This window comes from Miniopterus natalensis, chromosome 9 (genome assembly GCF_054644295.1).
Source record: "Miniopterus natalensis isolate mMinNat1 chromosome 9, mMinNat1.hap1, whole genome shotgun sequence".
Lineage (NCBI taxonomy): Eukaryota > Metazoa > Chordata > Mammalia > Chiroptera > Miniopteridae > Miniopterus > Miniopterus natalensis.
In genome coordinates, this window is record NC_142089.1 from 29,932,386 (window position 1) to 29,950,609 (window position 18,224).

Genomic DNA, 18,224 nt, shown 5'->3' on the forward strand with positions numbered 1-18,224 from the left:
CTGGTGGGGAGACTGGAGGAGCCAGAACGCTGCTCTGGTTCCCCTCTCAAGATTCCAGCACAGACCCACAAAGTATGCGGTGCCCACATACTGCATGGTGCGTTACACCCAGCAGTACCCTACAGTCAAACGCAAAATATCTCCGCTGGGATATGGTCATATTAAATGGGGGAAATAGAGATGATAAATAGTCTCAAGTCAACTTTTAATGGAAAATGATTTTTGATGCCAAACCTGGGCGGGGGGGCGGATGAGCTTTCAGAGCTTTTTGGATTTTGGAATGCTGGATGTTTGTGGTACCATGTTAGGTGAAAGTGCTCTGTATTGAGTCTTCATTCTTTCACCCATAAATATGGCCTATGCCTTGCCCAGTGCTGAGATGAAATGATTTGGCGCTTGGGTAACACCCATCTTAAGAGGGGGGTGGGAGCTTTGTGGACACCATCACTATGTACTGGGAGAGGTGAAGGAAGGCTTCATGGGGAAAGTGGCATTTGGACTGAGCCTTACTGGAGGTGTAGGAGTTCTGCTGCTGTGTTCCTCCCCCACCAGTCCAAGGTGTTTGTGCAGAATCTGTGTCTTATGTTCCCCTAGTTCAAGGTCAGGCACAGAGTAAGCATTCAGGGGAACCAACAGGTACACCCAGGAAAACCAGGGGAATAATATTCCAGAAAGCTAAGATCCTGAGGGTGCAGAAATCTGCCTGAGGTCACACAGCATTCTAGGCTTCCTGCCTCCCACAGAGCAGCCTGAGGGGCACAAGGTAGCAGGTGCTGTGCCCCAGGCCCCCAGCTGGCCCCACTCACTTGTAAGTCTGGTAGCTGTTTCGAACCTTGATGCCGCCCTTGATGAAGCTCACCATGTTCTCATCCTGCAGGAGGGAGAGATGCTCAGAGCTGGGCCTGGGTGGGTAGCCAGAGGCTTGAGAAAGATCGTAAAAGGCTATGGGCCCTGCCTTCCCCTCCCTGGGTCCAGCTCTATGAGGGGTCCCCGTGGGAATGGGGTCAGAGGTCAGCCAAACCACCTCTCCCTACCCTTGGGACTTGAGATGAGGGTCTTGCTTACCAAACAAGACCTCCAAAATGCCCAGGGCTTGACTACAACCCCCCTTTACCAGCCTTGCATGTACGCATACTATGTGCTTGGAGAAAGGCCTGGAGGAGATGCTCCCCACGATTCAGGAGCGGTTCACAGTGCCTCCTCCAGGTGGAGGAATGTGGGAAAGGAAGACGGGCGTTCGTTTGGATTGTTTGTGTTTTTATCACATTTGTAATTTAAAGCCCTAATACCGACAGCCCACCCTGCAGTTCCACTCCTGAACTGGATGAACATGGGCTGTGGAAGTCACCTTCAAGAGTGTGCACAGCGCTGCTGCTCAAAGCAGCCAAGAACCAGAATCAACCCAAATGCCCTTGAGCGCGAGAATGAACAGGCTGGTGTATTCCCCGAAGGAACACCACGCAGCCACAAAGGACTGTGCGAAGAAAGCAAGTCCCGCACAGCTGGAGGCCTTACGAAAGCTTGACGCCAACTAAAACACAATATGCTGTTCAGACGCGAGTCAGATGAGAAAGCTAGTTTTTAAAAAAGAGGGTTGGGGTGACAAACAAAACTCTAGCTATGGTTTCCTCCTGTGCAGGGAGGCAGGGCGCAGGGTGGGGAGGGGCCCAGAGGGGAGGAGACTTGGTAGCAGTGTTCCGTTCTTGGTTGGGTGGGAAGTTTGTGAGTGTTTACTTATCATGTGTGATACTAGAATAAACAAATAAAATAAAAGGCCATTCATGGTGCAACTATTACAGTGATCCTAATGAAGGATTAGGAGTAATCCAGTTCTAATCACTAGAGGTCCAAAAAGATAGAAAAACGGCAAACAAAAACAAACAGCACCCCAACAACAAAATTTATGTGTGCTTTCCCACACTCATATGCATATTTACATGATGATTATGTGTGATAATTATAACCCAGACTTTTTGGTAAAATCATGAGGCGATGGTCTCATAATTACCATTGTGTGGTAAGGAGCATGGGCTCCTACTCCGACAGACCTGGGTTCAAATCCCAGCCCTGCCATTTGCTAACCACGTGACCTTAGGAAAGTGGCACCTTCCCTCAGACCCTCCCTTTTGCAAGCCTGTGAGATGAAGATTAGATAATATATGTAAACGTACATAAAGACAAACATGCAGTGTGTGTAAGGTATGTAAAAACCACATAGCTGTAATGTTTTCGCAAAGCCTGTTGTAGATGCTACAAGTCAACTTTTTCATGAATCGAGTCAACTTGCTTTCCAATAAGTCAGGTGTAAAGCAGGCTTTGTGACAACGCCTGTCATCCCATGTGACCTTTAGCAGGAAAACAGCAGTCACGAGGTAGATGTGAATGCTGGTAGTGATGGAGCCGTGTGCTCAGTGTGGAGGGATAAAGCCCATCACCTCTACCACTGAGCCCAGCCAGGGCTGGAAGTGTCCGGGTGACTGAGCCTCAGTCCTCTCTTGAACCCCAAGGGGGCTGATCATGGCTGCTAAAGACCCTTCTGTCTTTGACATGGAGACCCATCTTCTGAAATCCCCAGGCTGCTTGTACGAGTAGAGGGTTCCTACCTGCAGGAAGGTCAGGGCAGCTCTCTGCAGCAGGCATTCTGCGTAGCAGACCTCAGCATGGATTTCCTCTGTGGGGAGAAAAACAAAGCCCCGGGGCCTCCTGGGACTCTTGGCAGAAGGCTGGGGCCAAATTCTCCCCACCCCCACTTCCCAAAAGGCCAAGGGAGCCTGAGTCAGCACCCTTCTCATCCCCCTCCACCAATACCGAGGTCAGGTTCTGCAGCACTCACACGATTCTGAACTAGCTTACATCTCCTGCTCCCTGGTCTTCCACCTGGCCCCGACCCCACCACCCAGAACATCAGCACAGGGCCCTCAGCCTGCTCTCTTGTTCTGCAAGCATCGCCATGGCTCTGCACCAACCCCCCGATGGTGCTGGGCAAGGAGAAGGCACTGGGGTGAACCAATGTAAAAAGAAGCTGTGGGAGTCAGGGAAGGAGACCTAACACAGCCCAGTAGTCAGGGAACATTTTCAGAAGGGACATTTGAGTTGAAAAAGTAATGAAGGATGAGGCAGGAATAGCTTTCTAGAAAGAGGCCCAGGGCAGCCAAACAACTCCGATGCTTAGGGACAGCTGAGGCCCAGGAGGTTGAAGTGGGGGTGAGGTGAGGAGAGAGAGGGGCCAGGGAAAGACAAGGAGGGGCAGAGGACTGCTTGCAGAGGGCCTTGAGCACTGGTGGAGGATTCCAGATTTGGTCCTGTGGGCAGCAGGGAGCCATGGGAGGTATGAAGGAGGGAATGGCACAATCATATGCACTGTTTCTTGCTGGAACCTTCTAGGGCTCTCAAGGTGGGGAAAGCCATTTGCCCTGATATTGAAGAGCCCCAAATTGTTCATGGTTGCCCGCTGCCACCTCCAGGACTGCCACATGGGGCACAGACACCGCACGGCTCCGGCAGCCCAGACCATCTCTTCCACTGCTTTCAGCTCCACTGTCCCGTGTGCCAGCTTCTAAAACCACATTCCCTCTGGGCACATGAGGTCACTACCATAATTAACCAGCGGCCCTAACTGCATACACGATGCTCAGCCCACCCTGGCCTGAGGAGTGGAGCACATAGACCTGAAGACAGCATTGTCTTTCCTGGACTTCCAAGCCATCAGGCAAGGGTCTAATCGCTCCCCCTTCACCTGAGAGCCACTCCTCAAAAGGCCCCAGGTCTGGCCCATATGTGTCCCAGCATCAGGCCAGGGCTCAGCCCCCTCAGCAAAACTGAGGGGATAACTGCCCCTTCCTGCCCTGCCCAGGGCCTGAAACTGGGCTGCCTGGAGCCAGCAGGGTTGAGAGGACATCTGTATGCCACACCTTCCGTGAATTGATCCATGGTAGGGCGGTGCATGAGGTTGCTGAAAGAATCTGTTACTGAGGATTTCTTCCGGTACCTGAAGAGGAAAAAGGGGCCTCTGGTCATTCAGGGAAGGTATGTGAGGGTCCCAGGTGGGCTCCAACCACATCTTCTGCCCTTCCCATAGGACTCCACACACACTGAACTCCTGGCAACTCCCCCAAATCCAGGGCTTTCTCACACCCGTGCCCTGCTGTTACCTCCTCTCCCTCCTCTGCTCCTAGTCAATCTTCACAAACCAGCTCTGGAATCACCTCCTCCAGGAAGCCTTCCTTGCTCCTCCAGCTGAACCCTCAGAACCCCTTGAGCTTCCCTGAATCATGCTCTATGTCACTGCTTTTGCTTGTCGTAACACCAGGCAGTGAGAGTATTAAACTAGCCTGAGTCTGATGATTCCCTGGGTGGTCAGTACCCGGCACATAACCTAGCCTAGGGCAAGCATGATTGTGTGCCCAATAAGTAACGACCGCCTGCACACAAACATTCAGGGTCTATTGGTCCATTAATTTAAGCAGTTAACATGCACAGAACACCAGTTACATAACAGGCCCTGTGATGGGTATTTTCACTCAGTCCCCATGACAACCCTTTTATAGATAGGGAAAGTCAAATCCCCAGAGGGACTTGCCCAAAGTCAGAGTTATTAAGTGGCAGCCAGAATTTGTCTCCTCCCAGTCAGGCCTGGCCTCTGGGAGCCCCTCAGTGAGTGGCTCAGACAACAAGATTCCCGAGGCAGTGCTGACTCGGACAGCTATTAGGACTTGGGGACACATCCTCTTAGCCAAAAGCAGCAGCGCTCATAATGGCATTTTAGACACTGGGATAGGCCAGGGTGTCAGAAGGAGGGGCCTCATGACCCCTCAGCCTGCCCGTCCCATGGCCTGACCTCTGACACAGCAACTGCGCCTCCTTCATCATATTGCCAGCAAGCAGGATGTCCTGAGGGTCAAAGGTCATCATAGCTTGCATCTCCAGGATGGTGGCATATGTCAGGGAGTGGTACATGCTCTCCTTGGTTCTGCCAGAGAGAAAGGACATAAGAGTGTCAACTCCTAGAATGCCACAAACAGCTGGCCCTGTGCCAACTCCCCAGCATTCCCTCTCCCATTCTGCATGGGGGGAAAGGGAGGTCCAACGAGGGGCGGGGGAGGCTTGCCCAAGGTCTAAAGACCTCGGATGCCAGCTGAGTGGCTTTAAATGACTTTCCAAATCTGAGCCTCAGTTTCTCTTCTGTTCCATAGAGAAAGTAGCAACAAGGCTGCTATAAGGCTCAAAATTGGCCTGAGGCCTAACCTCCCTGCATTTAGCCAGGTCCTGCCTCTAGCTTTCTGCCTCACCTTCCACAGGCAGAGCCCAAGTCCTGTCTGTGGGATCTCTTCTGTCCTCAGCCCCACCCCTGGGCTTGTCCAGTGCTTGTTCCCTAGGCCTCCTCACTGGCCCCCCACCTCCTGCCTCTTCTATTCCACCATCTGATCATGTCGCTCTTCTGGTTAAACCACGGATGGGGAACCTTTTTTCTGCCAAGGGTTGTTTGGATATTTATAACATCATTCCTGGGCCATACAAAATTATCAACTTAAAAATTAGCTATGAAAAAAGCTCCTGGATTTATTGAATTTTGAGTCCCGCCTGCAGTTGCCTTGGCAGGGGCAGACCAAATGATTTCGCACACCATATACGGCCCTCAGGCCAGGCGTTCCCCACCCGTGGGTTAAACCCTCCGCAGTTTCCACGTCCCATGAGATAACACTTGGGTCAGAGGCTCCACACAATGCAGGCCCTGCCCACGTCTCCAGCCCAGTCGGCTTGTCACTTCTGCTTCTGCCCTGTGATCCAGTTGCATTCAAGATGAACCGCACATGCTTTCCTCAAGAAGATCCCACACTCTCCCTCCTCCCAGGTCTTTGCACATGCTGTTCCCTCAGGTTGAAATGCCCTTCCCTTCCTCTCATGTCCCCTAACTGTCAAGGCTTTCAAATGCCTCCAAGGCCACTGGAATCCAGGGCTCCCTCCTCAGGAAGCATGTGTCTATACCTGCGGCAAGGCTCACACTGAACTTATATCAGCAGAGGCACAGCTCTCCTCAGACTGTGGGCACCTGAGGGACAGAGCTTGTGTGAGATGCTTCTCTGTCCTCATCAGCAGTGTACAGGACAAAACGAGCCTACCTCAGGCAGGAAGCCTTCCCCTCCAGCTCCCTCCACTAAGGGCATGTTGGGGCTGGGGTGGGGTGGGGAATGCTTAGTCTAACATGGGGAGAGCAGCAGGCAAGGAGGGATGTACTGGGGGAAGTCATAATGTGTCTGGCCCTTGATTTATGTTTCTGCAAAATGGGGGCAATAATGCTGGCCTGCCAGGTGGGGCTGGCTGGGGAGTACCCTTGCCTGGCACACAGTAGGTGCTGCGGTGGTTTCACTCCCTCCTCTCTATCCCCTTGTTAATTATTTAAGAAACTCCTCAGTGACAGGCTTATGCTGGGAACTTCAGGGCAAAGAGGATGAAGAAGGTGTTTATAGGCTGCGCTATTAGAAATCACGTGACTTAACCCATTTTCCTGCTTTTCTCATTCACAAAACACCTTTGTAAGTTAAGCTGCTCTTTTACTTCTGGGTGACCCTCAGGTGAGGGAGTCAAAACTTTTGAAGGAAACCAATGGCTAGTCCACCCCTACCAGCCCCGGTAGCTATCAGGACACCTCCCAGATCTTTGCTGGCACTGTTTAATCTGAGGGCAATGGCTTGTGGAAAGGAGGGCACGGCCTGCAGTAGGGGCAGAACACGGGCTTCAGAGTCTCTCAGAAACAGGTTGGAACCTGGGCTTTGCCAGTTACCAGCTGTGGGGTTCTGGCAAGTCTTGTAGCCTCTCTGAGCCTCAAGTTTCTACTCTGTAAAATGGATACAATGACCCTTCTCTCCCAGGACTATGGGTGGCTTAAATAGGATGCCCAGGCCAGGGCCATATTGCTGATGATCAATAAATGTGAGTCCCTCCAAGTCTTGCCAGGGTCATGGGTCATTGCCCCACATAAAAGCTTTTTCCTCGAAGAGGGGTTTCTCTCGCAGCACACAGACCCATGCCTCCCCAGATAACCCCCTTCCACCAGGCCTCTTTAATTCTCAAACCCCTGCCTTTCTCTTCCTCTCTGCCCCCGAAACCACACCCTAACAGGCTGAGACCAGGTGCTCAGCCCCACCCGCTCAGCCCCACCTGTTGAGCCCAGTCTGGTGCTGGGCCCAGAAGGAAGAACAGCCCCCCTGGGCAGCTGGCAGGCAAAGTGGAATTTCCAGTTTGAGGCCCAAGGCCACAACGTGCTCCTGGCCCCTCCCCAGCCCACCACCTGGAAGCTTCCCAACTATGGTATGGGCTGAGATTTGGGATACAGAGGTACGACAACCTCCCTGACTTCAGACACTCCAAGTTTAGTTAGTTTGCACTCCACCCAGAAACTAACTAAGGAAGTTAGTTTCTTCCTTGCACCTACAGCATCCAGACCCCTGGGAGCAACAGACCCCTCATCTCTGAGCCAGATCCAGCTATGGAACATAATGCCCACTGGGGTTTCACCTTCTGGGTTCAGGAGAGCTATCAAGATAGGAGAGGGGGCACTGGAAGAGCCCTCAGAAGAGGTGGTATTGGAACCAGAGACTCCTTGGCCATCTGGAGGTCAGCTAAGCCCAAGTGGCCTCCAGCCTTTCCTTCCTCTGCCAGTAGTCAAGGCTCAGGGCCTTGTCAGCTACTTGTCAGCCAGCCCTGTCCCCATCATCTGGGCCTCCCAACTCTGGCCCAACCCCCACTGACTCTTCCTAGGACACACCCCCACCTCAGTCCCAGCCTAAGGCCCCAGGTCTGAGGGCCGCCTCTCTGGGCAAGACTGCTCTGGGCTGGAAGACAGGCAGGCCCCTGCTTCCAAGCCTCTCTACTCACTTCCTCTTCCTTAAAGCCCCCTCCACTTTCTGGTCCTCTCAGACCCCACCTCACTGCCCTCCTCTCCAGCCCAAGCACCTTCTAGGGGATTCATTCCCCTAGTCCACCTTCCATTACCCAGCCCTTTCCTTTCTGGGACCTGCTTCAGCTCCCTCACTGCAACCAGGCCAAGTGTCTGTCCCTCAAATACACCAGCCCCTCCCTCCATCGCTGCTGGGCCTTTGTACAATTTGTTCTCTCTGCCTCGAAATATCCTCTCCACCTGGCTGACTCCTTCTCAACCAGCCCATCTCAGCTTAAATGTCACTTCCTCCAGGAAGCATTCCAGGGCTGGCTTCATGGTGTGTGATCTGTGCAGCTACATTGGGCCTCATGCCTAAAAAGGCCCCATGCTTGGTTTTATGTTCTGTTATTGTCTTGAAATCCTTAATAATTTTTTAACAAAGGAACGCGTATTTTCATCTTGCAATGAGCCCCAGAAATTATGTGGCCAGTCCTAAAGCCTTCCTGACCAGCCCTCCCCCACAAGAGTTGGGGTCCAGCTATAAATCCTGGCACCCCTATGACCTGTTTCACTGCAAACAGCCCATGCCTTGCTCAGAACTGCAGCTCCAGAACCCAGCATGCTGCTGGGCATGTGGGGGAGCTCATGAGGTTTTGCTAAATGAACCAGCAACAGGTGTCCAATCACCCCATCCCCTGGATCACACCTTGACCTCATCATTCCACAGAATGGCTCTGTCTCTGGTGTCTTAAATGATGCCACCTACCCTCCCAACCACAACCTCCCCACCTTCCTGCTTTGGCTCAGTACTCACCTCCAGCCTGTCTTCTCTTCCTGATGTGCCAACTTCTTCAAACCAGCCACTTGTGAAATATTCACTGCTGGGCGTTCCCATCTCCTGCTGCACCCAGTTAGGAACCCTGGCCACGCAATTGCCCACTTTCCCCCCACTAACCCTGAAGGAAGCTGCCAGCCACACAGGCCCACTCTGAGCAGAGGGCCCCCACCCCAGCCAGGCCTGTCACACTGAGACTTTCCCCTCCCTCCCCATCACTCCCAACACCAGCCTGGCCCCTCACTCTGGGCAAGGGACTTAGCCTCTTCCCTCAGCAGAACTGGGACATGGCATGGACACACCCTGAACTTCCTGCACCCGCACACCCCGCTCTCCCTCCTTCCCTCCTCGTGGTGGGGGGGCAGGTGCCAGGCCCTCTGTCCAAGGTAAACTCCTCCACCTGCTCCAGACCTGAGACAGCCCAGGAGGCCCTGGGTCACGGAGCTGGGTAAGCCTGGCTCGTGATCATTTTTTCATCAAGAAAAACGGAATGGAGTAGCTACCATGTTCCAGAGACAGTGTTCGGGGGCAGACACGGCGTAGAATGGACTTGAAGCAAAGGCAGGGCTACTCAAAGAAGTGACAACTGAAGAAGCCGGGCAAGCAGAGCTCCGTGCCCAGCAACGAGGGGTAACGTCCCCCACTGCATGGGGTGAGAACAATTAAATGAGACGTGGGATTCAACAAGGAACAGTGAATGAAACTGAACCCCAACATCCTTCAAAGTTTCAATGGCTGGGATTGGGGAGGGGGGGCCATTTTGAGCAAGAATTCTTTTCTGAAGACCAGCAGTTCTCATCAGAAGAGGGGAGGTATTTTTGCTGCTCCCAGACATTTGGCAATATCGGGAAACATTTTTTGGTTTTCACAAGGGGTGTGGGGAGTGTGCTACTGACATTGACTGTTTTGAGGGAAACTCTTAAACTCAAAAAGAAAGGAAAAATCCTCTTCTGGAATGGGACAGGGATTGAGATAGAGCTACCCTGCCTCCTATGGGAGGTGAAAGGCGGCCTCATGGGAAGACGGTCTCTCTGTGGTGCCTTCGTTAGGATGAGGGAAGGTGAGGCAGCCCCTCAATGAGGAGGGGACATGGAGGGGTCACTTAGGGGCTCTGTGGTGGGTCCAGCTTGAGGGCCTGGATGCAGCCATAGCATCTGGTTCTAACAGTTTCTTCTGGGCTCTGACTCCCTTCTGTTGGCCCCATGTCTGCAGGGCAGTTTAGAGGTAGACCAAGGCAGGGCCTCGTCTTAGCTGGGCTGTACACCATGAGGGACAGGCCAGGGTCTGAGCTTGGAGTGCAGCAGGCCAGGCTGAGCAGCTGTGACCTGGGGCAGCCCGGCCAGGGAGGGAAGGTGGCCACAGTCTGGGATTCAGGGTCAAGTGCCAGGATAGAAGTGGAGTTGGGGAGCCTTCCAAAAACCCTGGAAGGGGAACCTGGATGTTTGGTGATAGAGCAAGAAGGGGCTCGGCCTGCCTCAAATGGCGGCTACTCTTGCTGCAGACCCTGGCTTGCCCAGCCCTGCCCCACCTCAAGCCCAGACGCCCTCAGAGGGTGGGGAAGAGGTGTGGGGGCTGCTGCCTGAGCAACTGTGTTGTTTTTGTTGGTTGGTTGGTTTGTTTGTTTTAATATGTTTTTATTGATTTCAAAGAGAGGAAGAGAGAGGGAGAGATAGAAACATCAGATGAGAGAGTTATTGATCGGCTGCCTCCTACACGGCCCCCCACTGGGGATTGAGCCCCAGTTCTGGCATGTGCTGTGACTGGGAATCAAACCGTGACCTCCTGGTTCAAAGGTCAATGCTCAACCACCAAGCCACTCTGTCTGGACTTGAGCAACTGTTTTAAGACTCATGACGATCATCACACCTTGGAGCCCCCAGAACAATGAGTCAGTTAAGACTAGAGAAACTGAACAGACCAGGTTTGGGGACTTGGGGAAAGAGATCCCCCTGCCTCATTATTTGCTTTTCTTGGGAGCGGGGGGCAACCAGGTGTGGCAGAGGACAACCTAGGAGCTAAAAAGAGGGGATTTAAGGGTAAGCAGACAGTAGACATGATTAGACCTCACCCCTCACCCTGATCCTAGAATGCAGGTAGCCAGGGGTTCTCTGCCTAGGCCGAGGAATGGAAGATTCTTCTCTGGAGAAGCTGACATCTGGGGCCAGCTCTCGGCCAGATCATCCCAAACTTGATGCCACCAGTTACAAGGCTGCTTGGCCCGGACTTTCCAGTCGGCCTTTGAGTGAACTCGCTCTTTAATATGACCACACAGCCAGCCAAGGAACAGTGGGCGTTAAGGAAAGTCCCCCACAGGAAGAGGATTTGCCTCATCAAACAGAAATAGGGGACCTGGAGAAAGCTGAGATTATGAAGGAAAAGAATAAAACATTTTAAAAAAAGACAATATTCTGTGATAATAATAGTAAATATAGGGCGTCCCCCCAAAATGTATACACACACTTTGAATAATTATAAAGGCAGTGTTTATTAAAGCACATTTCATTTTTGAAACTGAGCTACCCGCTGGTAAAGTGTGTATACATTTTTTTGGGACACCCTGTACTTATTAGAGTGCTTGCTACATGCCAAGCCCTGTCCTAAGGACTCTCATATTCCAAATATAGATATAAAGAACAGAGTGCACCCGTAAACCGAGAATAAGATGTTTTAGGGGAAAAAGAACATCCAGAGAACAATGAGGAGTGCTAGGAAATTAATCATATGATAACAGAAAAAAAGAAAAGTCAATAGAAGGATATAGCGATAAGATTGAGGAGATCTCTCTAAAATCAGAGAGGAAAAAAAAGATAAAGAATTTTGAACCAGGGGCAGGAAGAGATAAGAGGTTTAGAAGAGGACTCATCCAGGAAGTCTAATATCTGACTTAAAAGAAGCCAAGGAAAGGGAAAGACTACATGGAGGAATCACACAAGAGAAGTTCCTAGATCTGAAAGACCGGTTTCAAATAAAATGTACCAAATAAAAAAGACCTACATTCCAGCATGTCATACTAAAAGCTCAGATTTGCAGGAATGAAAGAGAAGATTCTAAACTTTTCTGGAGAGGGGATAAGGGTCACATGCAAAGTAAGAAGAATTAGGGTTCACACGGCTACAGCAGATGCTAGAAAACAAGGCGCAATGCCTTCAAAATTCTGATAAGGAAAATTATATTCATGCAACAATTGCTTAAGAACTTTCTAGCCCTAGTCAGTTTGGCTCAGGGATTTAGAGCAACTGAAGGGTCAAGGGTTTGATTCCGGTCAAGGGCACATACCTCATTGCAGGTTCCTGCCCCCTCCCCTTGGGGCGATTTCGAGAGGCAACCAATCAATGTGTCTCTCTCGTATCAATGTTTCTCTCTCTCCCTTCTACTCTCTCTGAAAAACAATGGAAAAAACATATCCTTGGGTGAGGATTAACCAGAAAAAAAAAAAGAACTTTCTAGAGGGTATGCTCTGGTAAAATGAGGGAGGAGACAAGAGAGAAAAGGCTGGGGTCAAGCAAAGAGGAAAGAAGCAGAGAGAGTTCCAGGAGACGGCTGGGAGGTGGCCGGTAAAGGTGTCTGTCCTCCAGGGGACAGGTTCTGAGCATTTAGGGGAAAACTCATAATAGCAAGACCTGATGGAGTGGTTATATAGAGTTCAGAAAAAATGTATAATAAATTAGGCAATGAAAAAAGTGAGACAATGATTAACTCTGGAAAGGAAATGTAGTCTTGCAATGTATGACTTGTCTCTGCAATGAGCATTAACTCCGTAGTTATAGTACTGTAAACATTTATTATTGATGTAGCCAAATATTGTGATATAATGATAAGAGGAGGCTAAGGAAGGGAGATGGGGAGAGATAAGAAAGCTAACTTCTGCCCTGGCTGGGTTGCTCAGCTGGTTATCACGTCATCCCAGTACACCAAGGTTTCAGGTTTGATCCCTGGTCAGGGCACATACAAGAATCAGGGAATGCATAAATAAGTGGAACAACAAATTGAAGGGGTTTTTCCCCTCTCTTTCCCTTCTCCTCTCTCTTTTCAAAATAAATAAATAATTTTTTTTTAAAAAAGAAAGCTAACTTCTTATTTACCAATAGGTGATGTTTAAGTGTAAAAAGTAACAAAAGGGTAAATTTTATATTTGAATTTTATCTCAATTTCAGTTTTTGAAAAACTGAAAAAGTCTAAAAAGAGCAGTATAAGCATATTATTTAGAAAGAAGGCAGTAAATGCTAGAAGAACTGGCAAAATGACTAGCCGTCATTATTACCCTAAAAGGTTTGGGTAAAAGCAACTCAAGTGTTCAGCACTTTGGAGAAAAATAAAGAAAAGGGACTGTGTTAACTGACGGCAGAGAAACCCCAAGTGGATTCAGTGGGGACAAGAAGTCAAAGTAGAAGAGGCCAAAAGGACCTAAGGAGAAGGAAGTCACAGTGACCTTGGGGAGGCCTGGCTGCTCACAGCTGTGGGATGGGGAGCTTGAGCCATTTTTATGGGACTCTCAGGGGTCACGGTGACCCAGAAGGTTGAAGCTTTCGGCTCCATGGGGGTCCTCTCACAGAAGACCTCAGGTTCTCCGCGGCCCAACCACCCCGTCCCTGCCCTCACATGCGGCTCGCACAGGCACATGTGCCCTCGCCCCTCCTGCCCCGGCCTGGGCTTAGGCCTCACCTGGGCTTGAGGTAGCTGAGTGCTTCTGAGAACTGGTTGGTGAGGAAGAGGTCCAGGGCGGTCATGCACTGATCCAAGGCCTCATGGAGGCTGTTCACGGGGGTCCTGACGAGAGAGACACGGGCTGTGAGACGGGGACTTCAAACCCCCCGCTGGCTGAACAGGGCCTCACGGGGACCACGTGCCCTCCCTAGTGGGCCTTGCATGCTTGTCACGAGCTCCTTCAGGCTGCCCACTGGGACACAAGGACAATTTGGATCCACCTCTAAGTGTTCCTGAAGGTGGGAGGAGAGAAGAATGGGGTGACATCTGAGATCTGGCGGAGAGGGTTTGGGGGGATGAGAACCGGGGATCAAGGAAGACTCAGAAATAAATTTATCTTACCTATCACAAGGGTAAAGGGGATCTTTGTGGCCCTTCTGCCCCATTGGGCTTTCCTGCCCCGCCCCCTGGGGGGCACAGCCCACCCACTAAATTCCACTTCGGTCCTTGTCTTCCTGCTCCCTAGGCCTTCTCCGGCCGCCTCAGGCCTGCGCTCTAGAACCCAGACACGCCGTCACAATGGTCTCCAGTGGGCGGCGCCGCCCAGGGCCCTGACGCTCAAGGATGGCCTTCCCAACGGCATCTCCATGTATTCCAGTCCTCACACTTCCCTATAGCTCTTACCGCCTTCTGACACATATTTTTTAATTTATTTTTGTGTTTATAGTCTGTCTCTTTCCACTAAAATACAAGCTTCCTGAGGGCAGGAATCTTTGTTTTGTTCACTGCTATATCCCCAACATCTAGTATCTGATACAAAATGAGTTTTTGATAAATATTTGTTGAGTGAATGAATGAAGAGTCTAAGGCTAGGAGAGCGAATCTCTGACCGTTCTGGGCCTCAGTTCCCTATTTGAAAATGAGAGATGAAAACTAGAGGATCCCAAAGTCCTATCTGATGATTTTGAGAATGTCTCTTCTCAAGAGGTCTCATTTGAAGAGAGAAGCTTCCAAAATAGGCCTCAGTGATTTTGCTGAAAGGAGATCCTTTTTCCCAAAAGTTAAGTTTTCCACCATGTAAACTCCTACATATACCTTAAAGCCCAGCTCTAATGTCTCCTCTTCTGTGATGCATCAGCAAATTGAAACGTCTTGTTCAAAACTGAACTCTTGTTTGTTCTCCCAAATCTGTTCTCCCCGTCTTTAATAAATGACACCCTTCTGCTCTAGCCAGTTTGGCTCAGTGGATAGAGCACCGGCCCCTGGACTGAAGGGTTCGATTCCAGCCAAGGGCAGATACATTGGTTGCAGGCTTGATCCCCAGTACCCTGTGCGGGAGGCAACCAATTGATGTGTCTCTCTCATATCGATGTTTCTCTTTCTTTCTCTTTCCCTTCCACTCTCTCTGAAAAGCAATGACAAAATATCCTCGGGTGAGGAGTTTTAAAAATTAAATTTTAAAAAATAACACCCCTGTACCGAGCTCCTCAAGCCAGAAATCTGATAGTCATCCTTAACACATCCCTCTCCCTGGCCTCTAGCACCTACTCCATCGCTAAGCCCTATCAGTTCTCCTTCCTGAACATCTTAACCCACCTCCTTCAGTGCCCAGTGCCCTTCAGCGCAGGCCACCATCATCTTCACCCAGGTCTGATGGGAGGCCCCCCATTCCACTCCCGCCCCCTCCTTCCCTTGCTCTCTCTGTTTGACCATTTTATTCTCTATTCACATCTCTTAACTCTCTTCTTTACTCCCTCTTTGACTCTGTTAGAGTCTGAGTCATTTCTTTAGCTCATTTCACTAATTCTCTTTAGACGTGTCTAATCTGCTAGTATCCTGTCTACTGAGTTTTTCATCTCAATGGTTACATTTTTCATCCCCAGAAGTCCCATTTGTTTCTTTTTCAAATCTGCTTGGCCATTGGGGTCAGTATTTTCTTCCCTACTTTTTGTTTTAAGTCTATCTTTGATTTCTTTACACATTTTAAACACAATTATTTCTATTCTGTGTATCATAATTCTAGCACCTTAGACTCTCAGAGAAACTAATTCTGCTATTTCTTGCTTCTGGTGCCTATTGCTCACAGTGACTTGTTTCCTTGTGTGTTTTGTAATTTTACCATGAGCTACTATTTGATGGATCCATTTGGGATGAGAACACGTTCCTCCAGGGAGGATGTTCATTCACTTCGCCAGGGTTCCCTGGAGCACTACCACCCTGAGACCACTTGTTACTTTTTTAGCATTTTCAGGACCCAAAATTTGTGTGAGGGCAACATTTATAATTTTCTAGGGAATCTTTTTGTTCCCACCAGAACTGTTGTCTCCCTTTGCCGGTGGGCAGATATTTTTTCTGGTCAATGCCCCTATTTGCTAAGGACACACACTTGGAAAGTCCCAGATTCATGTGGTGGGGGCGGGGAGGCTATGTTCCAACTCCTCGAACTGTGGCTGGGCGGGCTCAGGTCCTTATTTCCCATCCCTTGAGTGACAGTTAAAACTCAAGGTTCTGGATTTCTGGAATTTGTAAATACCCCCATGTTTCTGTGGTGTCATCTCATTTGCCAGCCTGATTTCAGCTCCCTCTTTATTGTTGGCTCGAGAGGATTTCTGTTACTTCTGTAGAAGCCCAGGAGTGTATTTTAAAGGATGTTTGTTGTAACCCATCGAGCCTCTAGGTAGTTTTGCTAAAGGAGAATGTTGGAAGTGTTACTTCCTCTAATCTGTTCCTCTCATAACAGCCAAAGTTATTATTTTTAAATCCAAATATGACCATGCCACACTTTTGGACTGGAACTCCTTCACTGCCTTCTCATTACTCTTAGGATAAAGACCAAGTTCCTTTCTATGGCCAAAAGGCCCCACTGGAAGCAGCCCCTGTCCCTCTCTTCATGAGGCAGGGACAGTGTCTTCCTTTGTGCCTGGGGCTTAGCCTGGTGTTCAGTCCACCCATCCCGGTTGATCAATCAGTGAAGAGCAGTGAGCGCTTATAGCCCCAGGTTTTTAATGGGCATTCTCTCCTTGAGCCCTCACTAAGCCCTGTGAAGTGGGGTTATTACCCCCACTACAGACGAGGAGTCTGAGGCACAGAGGAGAGGTGACTCGGCCAAGGCCGCATGTCCAAGCATGGGTTCTACCCCAAGTTTCCGCCCGAGCCTATGCCCACCAGCTCAGCCCCAGGGAGTCCAGTCTGTTGTCCTGGCTTATGTCCCAGAGCCAAGAGCCTGCCTCCCATTTCTGTGCAACATGCCCCCCCCCCACGAAGGAAGAGGTTCTGCCTATTTGGATAACCTGGAGAGAACGAAGCACAGACAGATGGACAGACAACACAGAGGCACACATTTCCCAGCACCTCTTCTACTTCAACTGTAGTGAGGTGGGTCTGAGCTGACCTCTCCAGACAGGAAGCTGCCCTGGGGAGGCCCTAGGACTGATTTTTTCCCTCCCACAAATACCCACTAATCTCCAGTTCTGGGCCAGGCCCAGGACATAGAGCAGACTCAGGCCTGGGCCTGCCTTTGAGAAGCTCATAGTCTACAGGAAGGACTATGCAGGGAGAGGCAGTGACAGCCAGAGCCCTCATGGGAATCACCGGGCGCTGAGAGGCCCAGAAGTGAGGGTGGGACTAGAGGAAGCTTTCTGGAAAAGGAGGAACTGAGTTGAGCACAAGACAGAGAAAAAGTCCAAGAAGGGGAGGGAGTGTGAGGAAAGGGCCGGAGGTATACCAGAGTGAAGAGCAGGCGCAAGCCGCAGGACAGGGCAGGACACAGAGGCTCTGGAAGGCCTGCCGAGCGGATAGTGGGGGTGGGAGGCTGGCTGGCTGGGGCGCTCAGGGAGGCTAGGGACGTTTGCCCCGTTGGCTTAATAACAGCATTAACCACCACCACAAAAGTATCATTTCAAGTTATCTAAATTGGTGACTAATTACTTCACCCAATCCTCCCAGCAGCCCAGAGAGGCAGGTGCTCTTATCTACATTTGAAAGATAAGGGAGTGAAGACAGGAACCTAGTCTGCTCCTCCCAGGAGCCTGGAAGGAGGCAGGAATGCCTTCTGCAAAAGCAGCCCTGCCAAGCCTTCCTCCTCCCTGGCTGACTGAGGCCCCCTCCTGTCCACAGGCTCTCCCCGTGTCTTCAAGGTCTTTCTGCTCCAGGCCACCTCGCTGGGTCCAGGCCAATATATTCCTGAGCTCCCAAGTGGTGACAGTGCCCTCTCCACTGTGCCTTGGGGAAACAGAGGATCAGAGGGGGCACTAAACTGGATGGAGCATGAAGCAGGGCTGGTGACCAATGCCAGGAGCCTTGGCACAGTGGGGGAGGGGGACTTGAGGTCGAGGTGAGAAGGGAGTTGGAAGCTGAGGGGCAGCATCTGACAGCCTGGAGCCACCTCACTCTCTCCTTCCCTCCCACCTCCCTGCTTTAATCTGCCTGGAAGCTGCTACCTTAGTGCCTGATGGGCAGGGCTAGGAGGAGCTGGGGACCCTCAGTCCCTGCTAGGGACAGAAAACTCCTCTGCCCTGCCTCCAGTCAGGGTGAGGTGGGTATGGGACAGTGGAGGCAGGGCAAGGCCATCATTCAGGGAGCAGATGGGAGTCAGAGATGGCTTTTTACTCCCTCCTTCACCATTCAGGGGGAGCTTTGGCTCAGAGAGTAAGGCAATGTGTCTATGGGGACCCAGCACTTCCAAAGTGACCTGTCTAAACTGCAAATATGATTGTGACTCTACGTCCAAAGAATCCCCCTTAGCTCTGCATAAAGCAAGTATCACATGTCATGGAGTGAGGTGGCATGGCCTTCAAGAGGTTTGAAAGCAGACAACCGTGGACTTGAGCTGCAGCTCAACTATTACTTGCTGGAGAAACCTGGCAA

At 50.7% G+C, this 18,224-nt stretch overlaps 1 protein-coding gene across 1 annotated transcript in view; it reads right to left on the bottom strand.

Moving 5' to 3' along the window:
• The window catches only part of TTC39A (tetratricopeptide repeat domain 39A), a 31,618-nt gene extending 18,141 nt beyond the window's left edge, over positions 1-13,477 (bottom strand). Inside the window, exons 1-5 of the mRNA XM_016214174.2 lie at positions 13,377-13,477; positions 4,838-4,969; positions 3,912-3,988; positions 2,604-2,671; positions 807-871 (exon numbers count right to left, since the gene is read on the bottom strand). Coding sequence (XP_016069660.1) covers positions 807-871; positions 2,604-2,671; positions 3,912-3,988; positions 4,838-4,969; positions 13,377-13,441 — 407 coding nt within the window. The 5' untranslated portion in view covers positions 13,442-13,477. The remainder of the gene's footprint in view (positions 1-806; positions 872-2,603; positions 2,672-3,911; positions 3,989-4,837; positions 4,970-13,376) is intronic.
• Positions 13,478-18,224: the final 4,747 nt, after the last annotated feature.